Below are 17861 nucleotides of genomic sequence, written 5' to 3' on the forward strand. Positions count from 1 at the left end.
GGTGAACAGACGACGATGGACAGAACGACGAGAGCCAGGAATTGATGATGGGAGACAAACAGAAGTCAGGAGACTGTGTGTGTGTGTGTGTGTGTGTGTGTGTGTGTGTGTGTGTGTGTGTGTGTGTGTGTGTGTGTGTGTGTGTGTGTGTGTGTGTGTGTGTGTGTGTGTGTGTGTGTGTGTGTGTGTGCGTGTGTGTGTGCGTGGAGGAGAAAGTGAATTGAAGCTGCAGACTGTCTCCTGTCTGGCCTGCAGATGCTGGCTGCAGAGAACCATGCATCCCACAATGCCTTGCAAGAAATTCCTCGCTCCTGATGAGCACTACACTGGACGTGAAAGATAAATAGTTTCAACGACATAACTGCCTTTAATCTAGCCCTCCAATAACATAATGGCTTACAGAGATGGCCGGCCAGCCAATTCCAACTTCAGGCAACAAGTGCTCCTTTCATCAAGTCAGCTGATTTTACAATAGAAATCCCTTGCAGCTGTTAAAATAGGAACAGTGCCATAGACTCTGCCCTGCGTTAAGGCCAGATCACGCCGCCAAGCCCCTTCCCTGTCCTCTTCAGCCCTCTTGCTCTCCCCAAATTCTCATTTCAGCTTTCTTCCTTTCACTTTTTTGTCCGCTTTCACTCAAAGAAGACGTTCCCTCTCCTCTTCTTCTTTGTCGTTGTCCTCCCTTTCCTTCTCTTCTCTTTATTTAGTTCACCATTATGCAATCTCTCTCTCCCTCCGTCTCTCTCCCTCTTCGTGTCTGTCCTCAGACAGTGAAAACAGAGACAGCCTTTCTCTCTCAGCTCAGACAGCCAAGGACAGTTCATTAAAAAAGGTCTGTCGTTTAAGCTGCTTCTTTCTTTTTTTCTTCTTTTTTTTTCGAACAAGCCGCTCCACATTGCTGTTCTTAGTCCAACAGCCTTCACATTTAACCTTCACCCTCCATAGAACAGCCTGCAAGTTATAATACACACACACACACACACACACACACACACACACACACACCCTGCTGCAAGCCCTGGTTGCCCTGCCAAAGCTAGGCACCATGGGAATTGTAGTTTTCCATGGTCTGACCACTTTAATCGTCTGCAAGCCTGCCAGTACATACTCTCTCTCTCTTTCTCTCTCCTTCCCAGTACATACTGTACCTGCTTCAGCACTGCCAGCACAAACAAACACAGCCCAGACTGATGTCAACAGCCACTCAAATAGTGGAGCCATTGGCAAGCTGCAGAGATGAATGAAGGATATATACCATTTGGCTGGAGAATACCCTCTAACAGCAGTGTGCAAATGTGTGTGTGTGTGTGTGTGTGTGTGTGTGTGTGTGTGTGTGTGTGTGTGTGTGTGTGTGTGTGTGTGTGTGTGTGTGTGTGTGTGTGTGTGTGTGTGTGTGTGTGTGTGTGTGTGTGTGTGTGTGTGTGTGTGTGTGTGTGTGTGTGTGTGTGTGTGTGTGTGCGTGTGTGTGGGTGTCATGGCAGGAGGAATAAATAGTGTGAAAATGGAGAAGATGAAAAGGGTATATAGTCATGCATGTGCACATGTCTATACATGACTGAGTGTATATTTCAATAAGAAGAGTATTGTATAAAAGTAAGAGGTTAGCAACAGAGAAAGATGTTTTGTGATTAGACTTGCATTGGCCCATATGATAATAGGAGGTAGGACAGGTAGTCTAGATGCTGCTGGTGGTGGCGGAGTGGAGTCAGCAGGTGGTTGATGGGAACCTTCAGTCGAGTCTCCCTGGATATCATGAAGGTCATGGTGGTGTTGGGGAGAAAGGGGGGTGTTGCACAATAGTAGGTCTGAACGACAGAATGGTAGAATTGCTATTGGCTTGAGGAACGATGGCAGAAAGATCACTGGTCAGGTATGAAAACTTTGGATTTTGGAATTAAGGGACTTTGACAGTGTGGGAAAGAGGAAATGACAGAGTGACATAAAACAGGAGGAAATAGCAGACATTTATCTATAGAGATGCGAAGGTAGAACATGAGGGGCACTGAACTTTCACCAAAGCTTCATATGTACAGACAAGTGAAAAATTAAAGGAAAAACCAACATGAAGTGTCTCAGTAAGGTGTTGGGTCATCCCATGCTGCCAGAACAGCTTCAATGTGCCTCAGCTTTGATGCTATAAGTCTCTGAACTCTACTGGACGGTGAAGATGGTGGTGGAAAGCATTGTCCTAAATCTCCCATAGGTGTTCTGTTGGGTTGAGATGACGACTGTGTTGTAGCATTCATACTTATGAAACCCTTCAGTGACCTCTCGTGCCCTTTGGTTTAGGGCAAAAAATAAAATTACTAAATTCTACTTCACAAGGTATGTTTGGTGCAGAGCAGTAGAATGGTTTTCCTGTGTTGCAAGATTGAATATGTAGTAAAAAAAACACATTTCTTCTATAATGGTTATAAAAGTTTTATCATGTGCTTATACTCTACATTTGTTGTTACTTGTGGGGAAATGGAAATCAAGCCGCTTACTTTGGTGGTATCATTGCCCTGGTGTACCCGTTCACAGTTCTTTGTCTTTGTATAGAACATCATGTGTATGCGTGTATGCATTACTTGAGGTAGTGCTCAGTAGTTTTGTCTCAGTGTGCGAGTATTCAAGGGAAGCGAGGACATAATCAAATTCAGCTGCTTGTTCTCGGGATGTCAGCACTGACAAACATTTCCTACTCCCCTGCAGACTGTTTCAGCTTCCTTTTTGTCTCTACACCCTTCATAAAGATGTGATGAAAGACTTGCAACGTGTTACATATGTCAATATGACATTTATCACTTTTGAACTCTGGCTTCATTGAACAGCATCACAGATTGTGTTACAAATCTTTGCTGAAAAACAGTCAGTCTGGTGTGAGTGGTCCTTCATTCCTCGACCAGGTGTTCAAGGAGATGTAAAGACCAAATTAAACGCACAGCATGAGGTGCAGAGCTGCTAGAGAAGCCTGTGGTTTGGTGCAGGAATGCAGCTTTTAGGAAGTTGCCCCGCAGGAGGTTTGGCTGCTGCTTCAGTGACTATTTCATTAGCCCGCATTCAAATTCTGCATGTTTGGGGACATTTGCATTAGCTCAGACTGCAGAATACCGGCCAGAAACTAGAAAGCTAATGAAATTTTCTTTCCTGGAGCGAGTTTTAAAAGCATCTTTAGCCTTTTTCCATGACATTCACTCAACTTTGAGCCTTTGTAAACTGGGAAGAAGGAACATCAGGGAAATAAACCCCCATTACTGATGTTTTAGACAAAACAGTCTCCCCTCAAGATTCTTCATGTATGTTATCAATTTATCCATAATTTTGTCATCTTGTTTTTCCACACTGTAATTTTGCTATCTTAGCCTATTTGGGTATACACATCTATTGCATGTCTATTTGTCCTAGAAGAGGGATCCCCCGTCTGTTGCTCTTTCTGAGGTTTTTTCCATTTTTTAGCCAGTTAAATGTTTTTTTGGAGAAGCTTTTACTTATTTGAATCGAGGGTCTAACGTTGATAGAGAATGTTGTGCTATACTGATTGTAAAACCCCCTGAGGCAAAATTGTGATTTGTGGTATTGGGCTGTATAAATAAGAATTGACTTGACTTGAATTTAGCAGATGGAAATTGCCTATCATCATGAAAATTACGTTTTATTATTATTACATTTATTCTGAGATTTTGAAAGTTGAGGTTCAAAGTTCAGTCATGACCTCTGTAACAGCAGTTGACAAAACCATCTTACCTCAAGGTCTATTTAGCAGGTGCTCTGGAAATTTCAATTATGATCTTCATGATGTTTTATTAGATCAGAGAACAAGAACCACAACAGCTGTTTGCACCAAATTCGGTTGTGCATACACACACACACACACGCACACACACACACACACACACAAACAGAAACGCAAATCTGACCATGCCAATGCTACAGAGTGCAATGTCACCGGAGTCAAAAGCATCAATGGAACAATTTAGATGATTTAAAGTGGAAAAAAATTCTGTAAAATCAAAAAAACAAACATAAAAAAATAAAGTTGAATTAAAGGTTTTTGTTAAAGGACTTATGTGTGCCAAATGTCTTGTGAATAGTTTAAAAAACATGTCTTTTCATTGGCTCTATTCTGCGAATGCGAATCTATGTATTTAATGTATAATGTGTGCAGACATACAGTATCCTATGTGTATACTTGTACTGCAGTTACATTTGTATGTGCTTGTCAGTGTTTGCTATTATCTTTGCTATTATGTGTATAGAGTTGGTGTATTGATACTTTATGCCCTGCTCCCTGTCTGTATGCATGTGTGTGTGTGTATTTGTATCTGTGTTCAGGTGGGGTGAAGCCTTGCTCTCTCAACTGCCTCGCTGAAGGATACAACTTCTACACAGAGCGGGCTCCAGCTGTGGTGGACGGCACACCTTGCCGAGATGACTCTCTGGACGTGTGTGTAAACGGAGAGTGTAAGGTGAGATAAGACCTTTCTGTGTGTGTCTTTGTACACATCCGTGCAAGTGTTTGATTGAAATACAAGCTGCTACATGTGAGCACACAGGAGGATCGACACTAAACTGAGATAATATTGTTTATAATCACTCTCTGGACTGGAAAGCCGCCACTGTCTAGTTTACACAGTGACTGCCGACGATCATCACGATCAGCTGCTGAATTTAACTAAATCTTAACTTTGGCAGCAATCACATATTCCCATTATCAATGCTCTCTCTTAATCCCCGTTGTTAATAAAAACAAAACATCAAACTGCTGTTCATTTTCCTGATGTGGAGACCACCTGGAGCTCCTGGAACCCGTTTTGACACCCACATGGCCCATTTGTTTAAGGATGCAGACCAAAAAATAGATAGTAATAGTGTTCTGCTGAATCTATTGTTAGTTCCACCTCTTGTTTATGTTGGATGTAGCTCTACTCCAACAAATAAGTAGAAGGTTTAGACATGGAGGAAATGATGTGAACAGAAAAAAGGCTTAGAGAGGCTCTAAACCTCAGCACATCCAGTGTGTTGCTTTGTGGTTTCTTGGAGTTTTGAGGGATGCCAAAAGATTTTCAGCTGAGCAGCTCCCCTTCTGCTGGCACTCACCCCACATGATCTTGCTTTATTTGAAGTGTCAAAGGTAGACCAGGGAGCTGAGGAAGGCTGGAGTCTCTAAACTCATCCAAAGAGAGGATTTTGTTTATCAACATCGACTTTCTGGTCTCTCCTCCCGCTCCTCCTCCTCCTCCCCCCTTCTCTCTTTTTCTCGGTACTCTGCTCTGTTCTACTCTGTAGGAACTCAGTGACCCTCCAGCTCAGCTGTTAGTCTGTCTGCACTGCAGGCTGGCTTTCATTCACTGCGGTCTTATTATCTCTCTCTTTCCCTTTCTGACTCTCTACATCTCTCCATTCCTTTCTTTCCCTTTCCTCTTGCGAGTTTTCTGTCTGCATGAGTCCAGTCAGAACCTCTTTCTCCCTCTCCTTCTGCACTGTTGTCACCTCTTGTGTTTTTTATGCACACATAAAATTTCAAAACACGGTGTGGAGAAATCTCTATCTCTTGCCTGCAGCCTCATGCTGGCTTCACTTCCAAAGTTGTGGTCTGACAATTAGGAGAAGGGAGAAACAGAAGGAGAGAGGGAGAGGTGGGAGAGGAAAAAGGCCCCGGGAACAGATGGTCCAGTTGAACACAACATGCCGCTGCAGATGAAAGGCATGTCCTGCTGGAGCCCCTTTTTCCCTGGATCTGTCGGACAAAATATAGCATGTACAAAACATTTGCAATACCTGTTCTTCCATGAAATTAATAGACCAGGTAAATCCAGGTGAAGACTATCCACCTGTTGATTTTCTTCAGACTGTGCAAAAGACAGATCACAACAAACTCCTACTGTAGTTTTAAAGACTAGATAGTTAAAGTTTAGACTTTACTGGGAGGAACTCTGTACAAATTCATGGTATTACTCTAAATTATTGGAGCATGCATCAGTTATTTCCAATATACTGTAACTCATGGTGTCTGTGGCTCAATATGCTGGTGATCATGGATATAAATGACATGTGGGACCGAGCAGCTGAACCCAAGATACTCAAAGGTGAGGAAACAGGGATATAATAGAAATAAGGTATTTATTTTAAAGGCTGGGGAAAGGGAAGCTTGTGCTGAGACTTGGGATGGAAGTTTGGAAGAGAAGGGATCCAGGGCCGGGAGGCAGGGCTGACATGACGGGACGAGGGGCTGGAGACGGGACGGAGCCAGAGCAGACTGAACTGTAGGGAACAGGATACAGGGTTAGGCCAGGGAATACAGGCAACACCAGGAAAACAGAATGAATACAGGTAAAGCAGCTTGAAATGTAGGACTCTCCTCCACTGACGGTAAGGAGAGTCTACGATCTGGCAGGGTGGTAGTAGCAGAGCTGGGTATTTGTAGAGAGCTTGATAACAGTGATGAGATGCAGCTGGTGTGGCTCTGCTCTGACTCCAGCACACCTGTCTCCACTCATACAGTAACACACATACACACACACATACACAGGGAGAGGGAGAGACGGAGAGCCACTTGGAGATTGGCAGCAGGTTAGGCAGACATCATAACACTTGCTGGTTTGCTTAATTTTGAGTTTCCACTGACAAACATTCCTGATTTCTCTCTATTAAACAAAACCTTTCAAATTAATTCCAACATTAATTTGCTTATATCTGCCCATTGAGTTGCTGCAGGTATTTGCACTTTTCAGGGCATTGTTTTCATCTTGTATATGAATTTATGTATTATGGGACTCATTTAAGGTGGAATGCAAGTTGATTTTGGTGTTTTTGTTAGCCTGTAAGTGCTCTAAGTACTCTACTACTACTATACCGATGCTGACACACCATTCGGATCAAATGAACATGATAAGGTCCTCAGTGATCTCTGGGAAATTCTGGCCTCCTACTACTTGAGACCTTTCTCATTTTAAACAGTTTTAAGTCTCCACTGTCCACATTATAAAGCCACCGGATAACCCTGGTAACTGTGGCGTGAATCACCGTCTTAACTCTGGATTTAGTTTTGAACTGTGATCTAATCAATGTAAAAGTAATAATAAACTTAAGCCTCATTATCCCTCTCTACAATAAGCAACTGTCACTTGGATATATGAGAATGAGAGCAGTTGCTATTCATTCTCTACACTTTTGTTTAGGTTTGGTTCACTGTTAAAGAGTTTGAGTAAAACCACCTGCTCCGCTCATCATGAAACTTATTTATGTCGACAGCTATGAGTTTAGCAACCTAAGAGCATTATGTCTGCACAGGTTCAGAAAACACATCTGGACTTACCATCTGATATTTCTGTTTTAGAAAAGTGGTCTGGAAGACATTAGAGGTAATCCCTCAGCCCGGCCTCTGACACCTCTCGACTTACTGACTGTGCCCCTTCACCCATGACCCAGACTGACCCTGCAGCTCACTTGTTTCTCCCTTCTTGCAGCACGTAGGCTGCGATCGAATCCTCGGCTCAGACGTTCGTGAGGACCGCTGTCGGATCTGTGGAGGTGATGGGAGCAGCTGCGCATCTGTGGAGGGAGTCTTCAACGACTCACTGCCCGAAGGAGGTATACAATTTAAACACTCTACTAGTTATCTCATCAGTTTTCCTTTGGGAGCTGCTTCCACATAGGTTTCTGCACATAAAGAGGAAGATTGCGATCTGCACTAATATAATTGGCAGGTTAGAAGAAGGGTTTAGTTTCTGACTTCAGCATTGGAACAATCTCTACTCTTCTGAGATTCAGATCAGGTGAACATGAAGCATTTATCATGAGAAGTGATGCAAAGTAATTGCTTTGCTGTCCCAAAAAAACGTGCATATACTACCTTTGGATTCTGATATTGGATCCTGGATTGTGGATGCACCTTGGAAATCTGCCTTGAAATGTGAGTGAGCATACCTCAGACATTCAGAATCATATAATTGTCTGTTCACATGCAAACTCTGTTCATAGCAACATACTGTTACAGTTATTTATTTGATAAAGCCAACAAGACTGCACATTGCTGCAGAACAATCATTTCTTTCAGCACCTGCTTTTTGGGTGTTTCTGATAATCCAAAGAGATAAATAATGGGAGTAGTTGAGTGTTTATTCAGCCAAGATCTTATGTTGCCAGTAACTAGTTTTGACTATCACTGTGAAACCTGAAAGGAGGGGACACATTTTTATTACTATTTTATGGCAGTGGATTCCTGAATAGTCCTTTTATTGTCCATTATTGAAGATCTTTTCAGTTTATTTGTCCATCAATATAGGCTTTATATTAGATTGACAGGAATATATAAATGTGTGTCATCTGCATATAAAGGCACCAATGTTTTATGTTTACTTATTATGTGACCAAGGGGAAGCGTGCAAATAGAGAAAAGAACAAGCCCCAGAATTGAACCCAGAGGTACAAACAAATTAAGTTTTGTAGATGAGGAAATTAACTTTCCAAGTTCAACAGAAAAATCCCTCTCAGTGAGAGATTTAAACCCCTCAAGACCTCTGATGAATGTTGTGTTGTCTGAGAAAGATGTTACAATCAGTAGTGCTGAATGCAGCTGTAAAGTCAAACAAGATGTGATGGTGCAAAGGCCTGCATCATCTGCTAAATGGAGGTTGTTTGACATACAATGACCAAATCTAAAACTACTTTTTCAAACAGTTCTAACATTTGATCAGTTGGATCTAAAGCACTTCTTTAAGACCTTTTACAGAAAAGGGAATTTTGAGATAAGCCGAAAGTTACTATAGAACGGAAGGATCAAGGCTTTTTAAGAAGTAGGTGCATGTAGGCATGCTTAAAATAAAAAGAACAAGAAATCTGTCAATAATTTGAGTGTGGACCTGTATATGTAGATCTACAAATAAAGATTAAACAACTTTAGATCTAAATACTTACATGCAAACATACACTAAGGGTTCCTGAGGCAACACACAGTCTCTAAGGAAGCATAAATACACAAAGTAAATATACATACCATACACTGTATATAAGTACATACATATATTTATCCACCAGCCACCCAGGAACACGTGGCAGACAGATTTAGGTGAGGTCCAACCAGTGTGGCTTGAGGTCCGGCTGCTGTTGGATCTATTCTGGGTTACATTCTCCCCACAACACCAACTCCAGAGTGTCTCACCCAACTGTCAACACCACTCACCCCCATCCAGGATTCCTCAGAGTGGACACACCCTGAGCAGGCAACCAAGGCCCTGGACCACAGTGACCAGGCCAGTCTTTCAACCCCAGCTGAGGTCTCAACTACCCTCAGAATATCTGTAATTATCGCCTTAAAAATTAGTTAGTAAGGCTGAAGTCAAACTGAAGGTTGTGTAGTCCTTTGTTCTGTGATTTATGGAAGGTATCTACGGTCACTGTTAGCGTTAATGAGCTTCAGCCTGTTCATTGTGCATTTATCCTACATACAGTACATTATCCTACTGCTGAAAAAACTCAGAATTGCATGTCATCCTCAGCTGACAAAAATCCCCAACAAATACAGTATTTACTTGTGTTTCAGTAACGTTTGCTAAAATATAAGCATTTATCCATGCACCATTTTTAAAGATCTTCATTAGGAACCAATGGGCTTTAGGCTGACTGCCTACTGACAAAGTAGGGAAAGTACTGACAGACTGACAGTTGAATATTACAGTGCAGTACATCCCATCATACAACAACAATCAGTTTGGTGTGGTTATCAAGACATCCACAACACCCAAAACAGACAGATTTGAAAATCTTTAAGCCTGTCCTTTAATCTGCATCTGTAACAGCCTGAACCCCTCTGGGAAGGCTTTCCATAAGATTTTAGAAGCTATCTTCAGGGATTTGCTCCCATTCAGCCACAATAGTGATGTTTAGGCAATAAGACCTGGCTCGCAGTGGGTGCTCCAATCCATTCAAAAGGTGTTGAATGTTGGGTTAACATTCTGTGTCAGGGTATGTGGACAAGGATCATAGCGTATTTTTTGGTCGTACATTTCTTAAATGTAAACCATGTTCTTTTTGTCCATAAAAAGTTAAGCAAAATTAGTGCAGTTGAGGTCAAAATGTACATAACCCTAAAGGCCATATTCAGTAGATCTAAAAACATCTACAGAATAGCCTATTCTCCTAGCCTTTAGCTTCAGCTCCAGCACAAACTGTAGGATTGGAGGGTATTCTGAGTACTGGCAGATTTATGACTTGCAGAATCTCTCAGTCATGTCTACAGCAAGCTCTGAACTGATAAAGCTTTTAGCCAGCACTTCTCCTTTCTGCTTCTGTGATTCGAATATGTCTGCTGACACACAAGGTAGAAGGGCAAAAGTGAATAAAAACGTGTGCAGCTCAGAGTAACTCAAGTCACAAAAATAATTATATGAATCCTTTTATCTTCACCCCTGATGTTCTGTTACTATAAGGGAGTAATAACACTGTCCACAGTATACAGAGAGTGTTTTATGACCCTGAGATTGAGCCAAAATGTTGAAGCTACACCTTAAAATATGAAAATAAAAAACAGAGTTCCCTCATTCCAGTAAAGAGGGTTTTAAAAGGTGTATTAAGATGTAATGTCCCTTTAAGTCCCTTTCCATCTGTCCGGCTTTTGGCTCTAGTAGGCGGTAAGGGGTTACTGAAATGTCAAGGGCCAGGGGGGTTTACAGCTCCTTTGCTCTCTGTTTACCACACAGGTCCCTGATTGTTAACAGAGGAACTTATTTCTTGCACTTTTGCTCCCTCCGTGTCTGTCTCTGAGGCCAGGCCAAGCAGCCAAAAACCTCAGACTCTCTATTCCCTCTAATCTTCCACGCCTCCATCTAAAAACCCAGAGCAGGGTCAGTCCCACCTCTCAGAGCTCCACGGAGAGGTCACGGGCCAAGCCTCTCCTTTCCTCTTGTGGTCAAAGCACTGGAAGGAATTTTTTATTTTTTTATTCCTTCTTCCTCTAGTGAGGCTGAAGTTATTTGCAGGGCCGCAGCGGCGGGCTTGTTGGCTCGACAGCAGAGCAGAGCCGAGAAAAGCAAAGCAGAGGTGAGATGAGCATAAATAAGAAAGGGACAAGAGACCAAAACAGATGGAGGGTAGAGAGGAGAAGCCGGCTCTTGGCATAGTTTTTGCTCTCTAGCAAAGAGCCGAGCAGAGCAGCTGAGGCCGGCTGCCCAGGAATGCAGCTGGAATCTGAAGCCTCTGCTTAGTCCATCGGCATCCCACAGAGCTAAACACTACTTATACATCACTCCCCCGATCCCCAGTGAATAAACCTCCTTCACCTTACTCTCTTTTTTTTTTTAAACTTTGTGTGTGTGTGTGTGTGTGTGTGTGTGTGTGTGTGTGTGTGTGTGTGTGTGTGTGTGTGTGTGTGTGTGTGTGTGTGTGTGTGTGTGTGTGTGTGTGTGTGTGTGTGTGTGTGTGTGTGTGTGTGTGTGTGTGTGTGTGTGTGTGTGTGTCTCAGGTTATGAAGAGGTTGTCAGAATTCCTAAAGGATCCGTGTTCATCCACATACAAGAGCTCAACATCTCCCTAAACTACCTTGGTAAGACTGTATACAAGTTTGTGGTATAATCTTTACTTTCACTGGAAATACAAAATTGGCTTTCAATGACATGAATCACAAAGCCAAACTTTTTATGAGGTTTAAAGCAATAGGACATGCCTGTGTGAATGTCTTATCTCTTCAAGAATACGCCAACACTTGGGGAAATGTACTTTCATGGTGCAAAGGTGTGTAAATAATACAAATGAATAATGGCTGAATTTGATTTAGCTATTACAGTTTCAGGTTCATTTTGTTGTCAATGCTTGCTTACTTGGCGATCGTTAATGTTAGTAACACGTGCGCTTCCTACAATAACGACTTTAAATGTCAGTTGTGTAAAAGGCACTTAACAGTGTCCTTTCTGTGCATGTAAGAAGGCCTATTGAACGCACAGATATTAAACTGATAAAGGAGATCATCACACCAGATTTTTGGACTTGTAGCAGGAAAAGCACAGTGTCTCATTTATGGATCCAATTAAATTAATGTGCAAATGTGGAGCATACAAGGGCCCTAAAACTGGAACACCTGAATGGTATACAGCAGTTTATATCAATAATGTTTTTAACGGCACCTGTTCTCCACCTGTTAAAATGTCTGCTGTAAAAACACAGAGGGAGCTCATGACTTTTGTAACCTAGCGTATGCCGCACTCATGTCACATTGTTCAAAGGATAATTATGAACAGCTGAGTCACAAAAACAGTTCGTATCAACCTCCCAGACAAAATTATTACGAGGTATCAGGAATTTATAACAGCTACAATATCTCCCACTAGCTTAAAAAAACCATAGAAGTGTCTACAAGCTTGTGGCAAATGGCTGCAAACTCAGCACCACAGGCGATTCTTAGCCAAAAACAGCCAGAACCAATGGCTGCACAAAGCCCTTTTTTAGGGCTCGTCAACAGAGAAGTTGCTGTCTTACAACGTTTTGTAATTCTGCAACTTACCGAGATTATTTTTGCCTGTATCCAGGACTAGTTTGCAAGCTAACAGCAGGTAACTGAGACAGTTTTTGAGCTGTTGGATGGTGTATAATTTCACTTCTGATGGCAGTATAACTGTTTATTCTGCTTCTAGTGTCTGCTAGCAAAGCTAAATACTTCACAGAGCTAGCATTTCCTCTTTATTGAACTCTAAAAGATAAACAATGATAATGATCTCCTTATCTTGGTAAGACAACAGATAAACAAATCCCCCGGCATTTCCCCCCATACTTTACTGTCTTTCTTCATTGTCTTCCTCCCTTTCTTTTGTGTGCCAGTGCTGAAGAGTAAAGGCGATCAGTACTTTATCAATGGGAAGCTGACAATTGACACGCCACGCAGGTTTGAAATCGCTGGAACAACCTTCCACTATAGGAGACCCACTGATGCACCAGAAACTCTTGAGGCTCTGGGGCCAACAAATATGACCCTCATCGTCATGGTAAGAACAGAAGGCATCCAAACCAAAGATCTCTTACAAGAAGATCCTCCAACAATTTGGTGACAGGGGATGAGAAATCAATATTTGGTGTGTGTGTGTGTGTGTGTGTGTGTGTGTGTGTGTGTGTGTGTGTGTGTGTGTGTGTGTGTGTGTGTGTGTGTGTGTGTGTGTGTGTGTGTGTGTGTGTGTGTGTGTGTGTGTGTGTGTGTGTGTGTGTGTGTGTGTAGGTGCTGGTGAGGGAGGAGAACCCGGGGATCCACTATCGTTTCAACCCCCCACTCAACAGGGATCTACTGAGCGGCTTTGCCTGGCACTACACATCCTGGTCACGCTGCTCGGCTCTCTGTGCTGGAGGTAAACAGTGACTTATCCTAACTTTAACCAAAACAGCTAAATGCCTAACCCTCACACTGAGCGGAAAACAAGTCTAAACCTGAAAAACTGAATGATATACTCTGTGGGAACAAAGTTGTTGATTTAAGGGAATAATTATACACATCACATGGCTATTAGAAAGCAGCATCAATGCCACAAAGTGTGTTCAGGACAATATTTTGATCCTACTTGGAAGATCTGAGTAGGATCATAACGCTGCACTGATAAAATTTTGTGACATTTCGTAAAGGTTTTTGTTGCCAAATTGGAGGTTATTAGAGGTTGTTATCTGGGGCCAGTTTTGTAAGGTAAATTATTTCAGTTAATACTGGATTCATTTAAATTTGTTTAAGGTTTTAATTTAGTCATGAATGTATTTTGAGCCACACCCTCCACATTTTTTGTTTTTATATAACAAAATAACACACTGTTTAAAAAAGCGGTTTTAGCTCTGTGGACTCATGTTGGCATGTCTGCATTTCATCAGGGAGGAAATTAAATTAAACATGAAAGTTTGAGACATTCCCACTCCTTTCATCTCCGCGTCTCTCCTCCTGTCTTTCTCTCTCTCTCACGTGGATGTACAAACACACAGTTGCACTTACACACACATACAGAGGCCCCTAAAAACACAGTAAAAATCCCTGCTGTAGACTAACGCTGACCCAGGGAAACCACCATGGCAGTGAGAGCATTTGAGTCCAGTTCACAAGCTCAGAGGCTTTGGAGATATCACACATAGTCAATCTCCTTTTTTCCTCTCTCAGGCCTTTGTAAGTTAATGATCCATGTTGCTGTACCTGATAAGAGCTCATTTTCCTCTCTGAGAAATAAATCCTTTCACTTATGTAATGTGGAGTGAAGGATGTGAACGTGGAGGGTGAACATTAACCAGGGTGGTACCGGCATTGACATTTTTTTAAGAGGGGATACTTTTGTTCTTTGATTAAATAATTTCAGAAACAGTGATTCATGAACTTCAATGAGGCTGAGCTGATAATTTTTTGCTTTTTTTGCGTTTAAGATGCAGAAGCGGTTAAGCTGCTCAGGATCTCTTTTTCATAAATGTTTCACTGCAGTCTTGCAGGGGCTTGTCAGTCCCTGGTAAAGTAGATACAACGCTATGATCTGGTTGTGAGTTTTAAGTTCTCTTTAAACGCATCCCTATCTGTGGCAATTCGCTGGAATTAGGGTGTTGTTGAAAACTATACAGGAAATATCAGCCAACAGACATCACACTCTGTATTTCAGGTCTCAGCAGTCTGAGTTAGTCATATCAAGTGGATATCTGCCACATTTTCAGTCTGTTTAGCATCAAATTCCCTCTTTGTGTTTCCTCCCACAGCGTTTCCCTGTTGAGTTGCGGTGGAAGTATAGTAACAAAAAGAGAGATTTTGGCACTAAAAAGACTGTAACGTTGAAAGATTTCTGTTTGATTTGACTAATTTGGATGTCTGAGGCTTCATTTTAGCTTCAGATAAACTTTTAAATGCATTTTTGCACAGAAGGAGGACTGTGGATTTTGGCCCCATTCACTTACATTGTAAGTGGATTATGAAGGGATCCTCTAATGGTCAGTATGAACAGGAGGAATGATGATGGCAAGAAGAAAAGTTTCAGTGGTCATTTTGGCAACTTACTGTTGTTACAGTCTTAAAAAATTGTGAACCTGTCCTTTGATCTGTTGGTAGTTCATCTGTAATGATAAACATTTTTGCAGCCAAGTCAACTGCTAACTACATAATTTAGGTGACCTGTGTGAGACCTTACATCAGTGTTTTGCTGTTCTCAGCGGATTCAAAGGAGAATTTTTATAGCTTTTTAGGAATTTTTATGCCTACATTATAAAGGCAACAGCTTTATAATAATGTTATTGTTATTAATATTACTCTTGTAAAGTGTATTAAGACACCCTGGTGTGATTTTGCACTTTAAATAAACTTTAACTCGGCTTAACTTGACAGTAAAGGCATAACAGGACATTATTTAATAGAGAAATAGGGAATAACATGCTCAAGTATCTCTGACTGCACTCAAACCAGGGACATTGCGGTTCATAGCTGGCGTCTTAAACCCTTATAACACCAGAACGCCCCAACACAGACACTTTTAGTGATAATTAATCACAGTGATGTGGCAGGCACAGGCTTCAAAACAACTACCATTGACAGTCAGTGCGTATCAATAATGTCCACTTGGAAATTTGTCTGGTGTTGTCAGGTGTACAGACCCAACAGGTGGTGTGTAAGAAGCAGGGAGATTATACAGTCGTCTACAACCACTTCTGTGATAAGAAGAACAAACCCAAAGAGAAGAGAAGATCCTGCAATACTGAGCCATGCTCCCCAAGGTGAGTATTTGGCACTTTAGTATTTTCTTGAAGGTAAGATATATTTATTGATGATTTCTTGTTTGTTGAAACATTTTCTTAATGCACGTTTTTATTTTAAGTTCATTTCTTTACGTTGTCTTTCATTGTTTTGTCAGACTTATACCTCCCATCATACACTCCATCTCCATATCCGACAAATTTTGGTGAACTTTGCCTCAATCTTTCTCTTCTAGATAGATCTTTAGTATTTTCCTGTTTGTAGATATATTAGTTTTAGTTTCTGGTTTTAGAGTAGGATTAACTTTAGCTTGTTTGTAGTCCCTGTTTGGCAACATGCAGCTTGTAAGTGATCATATAGGAGCTTCAATGCAGCCAATGTTCAGGTTTCATTCTACACTCACACTATAGTAGTAATCACATACATTTCATCTTTAGGTCATCATTTTTATACTGTGCTTGCCTTGCTTCCCTACCTGTTTGTAAAGTATAATCTTCCACTGTAGTGTGTCCACTCTACACTATACGATGCGAGTGAGGAGAGAAAAACAAACTGAGTGTCCGGCTCCTCTTTGCCCTAGCTGGTGGACAGGAGAGTGGTCGGAGTGCAGCCGCAGCTGTAACGGAGGTGTGCGTACACGGGAGGTGTTATGTAAAAGGAGGATCTCTGCGTCAGAGGAGAAGGTCCTGGACGACTCAGCCTGCACCACCACACGCCCCTCACTCACTGAGCCCTGCAGCAACCACAGCTGCCCCCCTGAATGGCTGGCCCTGGACTGGTCAGAGGTAGGCAGACATCAAAGGCCTCCCATCATTATGTCATGCAGGTCCAGTGGGAAATTCCCCCGATTCATAGCTGAATTTGAACTAATATTTCAGGGTTTTTTCCTCTCAGATGAAGCAATAGTTTCTTTTCCAGTTGAACCAAAGAAACCCAAACATCTGCCAGTAGAAAGGAAGAACACCTTAACCATGAAATACACAACAGAAGCACGAAGCAGACCAATAGATCATACGGAACATGTTTCTGCAGTTGTTTTACTTGTCATGTGGGAATCCCCTGACCTATTTGTAATTCTGACCCTTAGTCTGAGCCGTATTGTTGACTTTAAGTATATTAAGTTTCTCTGTCCTCTAATTTAGCTGTAATTCTGTAAAGAATTTACTGTTAAGACACATCTTGTCTCGTGTTCCTTAACAACAACATCCTCCACTTTGTTCCTGGAGCTAAACTTTGTTCTCACAGTTCAAGAATGAATTCAAACCAAATTTTAATGGTGTCAGAAGTGCAGCAGTGTTCAAATTTTCTCTGACGTCTTATGTAACGTAGTGATGGCACATGCAGGAGAGGGATTACGTCCAGCTGATTTACAGGAATTAAGGAGACTCTCGACTCTGTTTTTCATACAGCTGCTGCCCTCTGCTGAGTGGTTTAAGTTGGGGATTTCTTTTTCCATGCTTGTGACCGCAGTGACCCCCTGCTGCACCCTCCCATCGCCTCCATCTCCCTGCCTTGCCACCTCATGTTTCCTCTTTTCTACTTCTTTCTTCATTTCCCTCTCTTGTCTGCAGTGTACGCCCGGCTGTGGTCCTGGCTACAGGCACCGTGTGGTCTTGTGCAAGAGCGGGGAGAGTGGCGACACGCTGCCAGAGTCCAAGTGCCCCAAGCATGGCCGGCCCACCTCCAGAGTGCGCTGTAACCTGCAGCGCTGCCCTCCGCCTCAGTGGGTGACGGGTCCCTGGGGAGAGGTATGAAACTGTACACCTTAACTGCCATTCACTTCTGCTTTATTCTTGTACTCTTCATTTAGTTCATATTCTGACTTTTTTTTAATGCACATCTGTATGTTAAATGTGTTATTTTGTTGCAGTGCTCTGCCAAATGCGGTCTGGGTCAGGAGATGCGTTCGGTGCAGTGTCTGACTCACACCGGCCAGCCGTCCAATGAGTGTCTGGAGCATCAGCGGCCATCAGCCATGCAGCAGTGCAAGAGCAAATGTGACCTCAGTCTGCCCATCAGTACAGACAACCCTGAAGGTCAGAGGTCAAAGTTCACTCCCTGCAGTCTCATGTTTCACTGAAATAACAGAGAGAGATTGTATTCAAGCTATAAAATTGTCATTCTGAAATGCTGAAAGGATTTGATTTGTTGAACATTATTTTACATTTTTATTTGAAGTTTTATTTGAAATTCCAAATTTTAA

The 17861-nt window shown here is 42.1% G+C and overlaps 1 protein-coding gene across 1 annotated transcript in view; it reads left to right on the forward strand.

Annotated features, from left to right (window-relative positions):
* The window catches only part of adamts10 (ADAM metallopeptidase with thrombospondin type 1 motif, 10), a 50307-nt gene that overhangs the window by 31732 nt on the left and 714 nt on the right, over nt 1-17861 (forward strand). Inside the window, exons 16-24 of the mRNA XM_062423631.1 lie at nt 4315-4448; nt 7449-7572; nt 11441-11521; nt 12790-12953; nt 13181-13307; nt 15549-15678; nt 16239-16443; nt 17230-17406; nt 17529-17694. Of these exons, the coding sequence (XP_062279615.1) occupies nt 4315-4448; nt 7449-7572; nt 11441-11521; nt 12790-12953; nt 13181-13307; nt 15549-15678; nt 16239-16443; nt 17230-17406; nt 17529-17694 (1308 nt within the window). The remainder of the gene's footprint in view (nt 1-4314; nt 4449-7448; nt 7573-11440; nt 11522-12789; nt 12954-13180; nt 13308-15548; nt 15679-16238; nt 16444-17229; nt 17407-17528; nt 17695-17861) is intronic.

This window comes from Scomber scombrus, chromosome 8 (genome assembly GCF_963691925.1).
Source record: "Scomber scombrus chromosome 8, fScoSco1.1, whole genome shotgun sequence".
Lineage (NCBI taxonomy): Eukaryota > Metazoa > Chordata > Actinopteri > Scombriformes > Scombridae > Scomber > Scomber scombrus.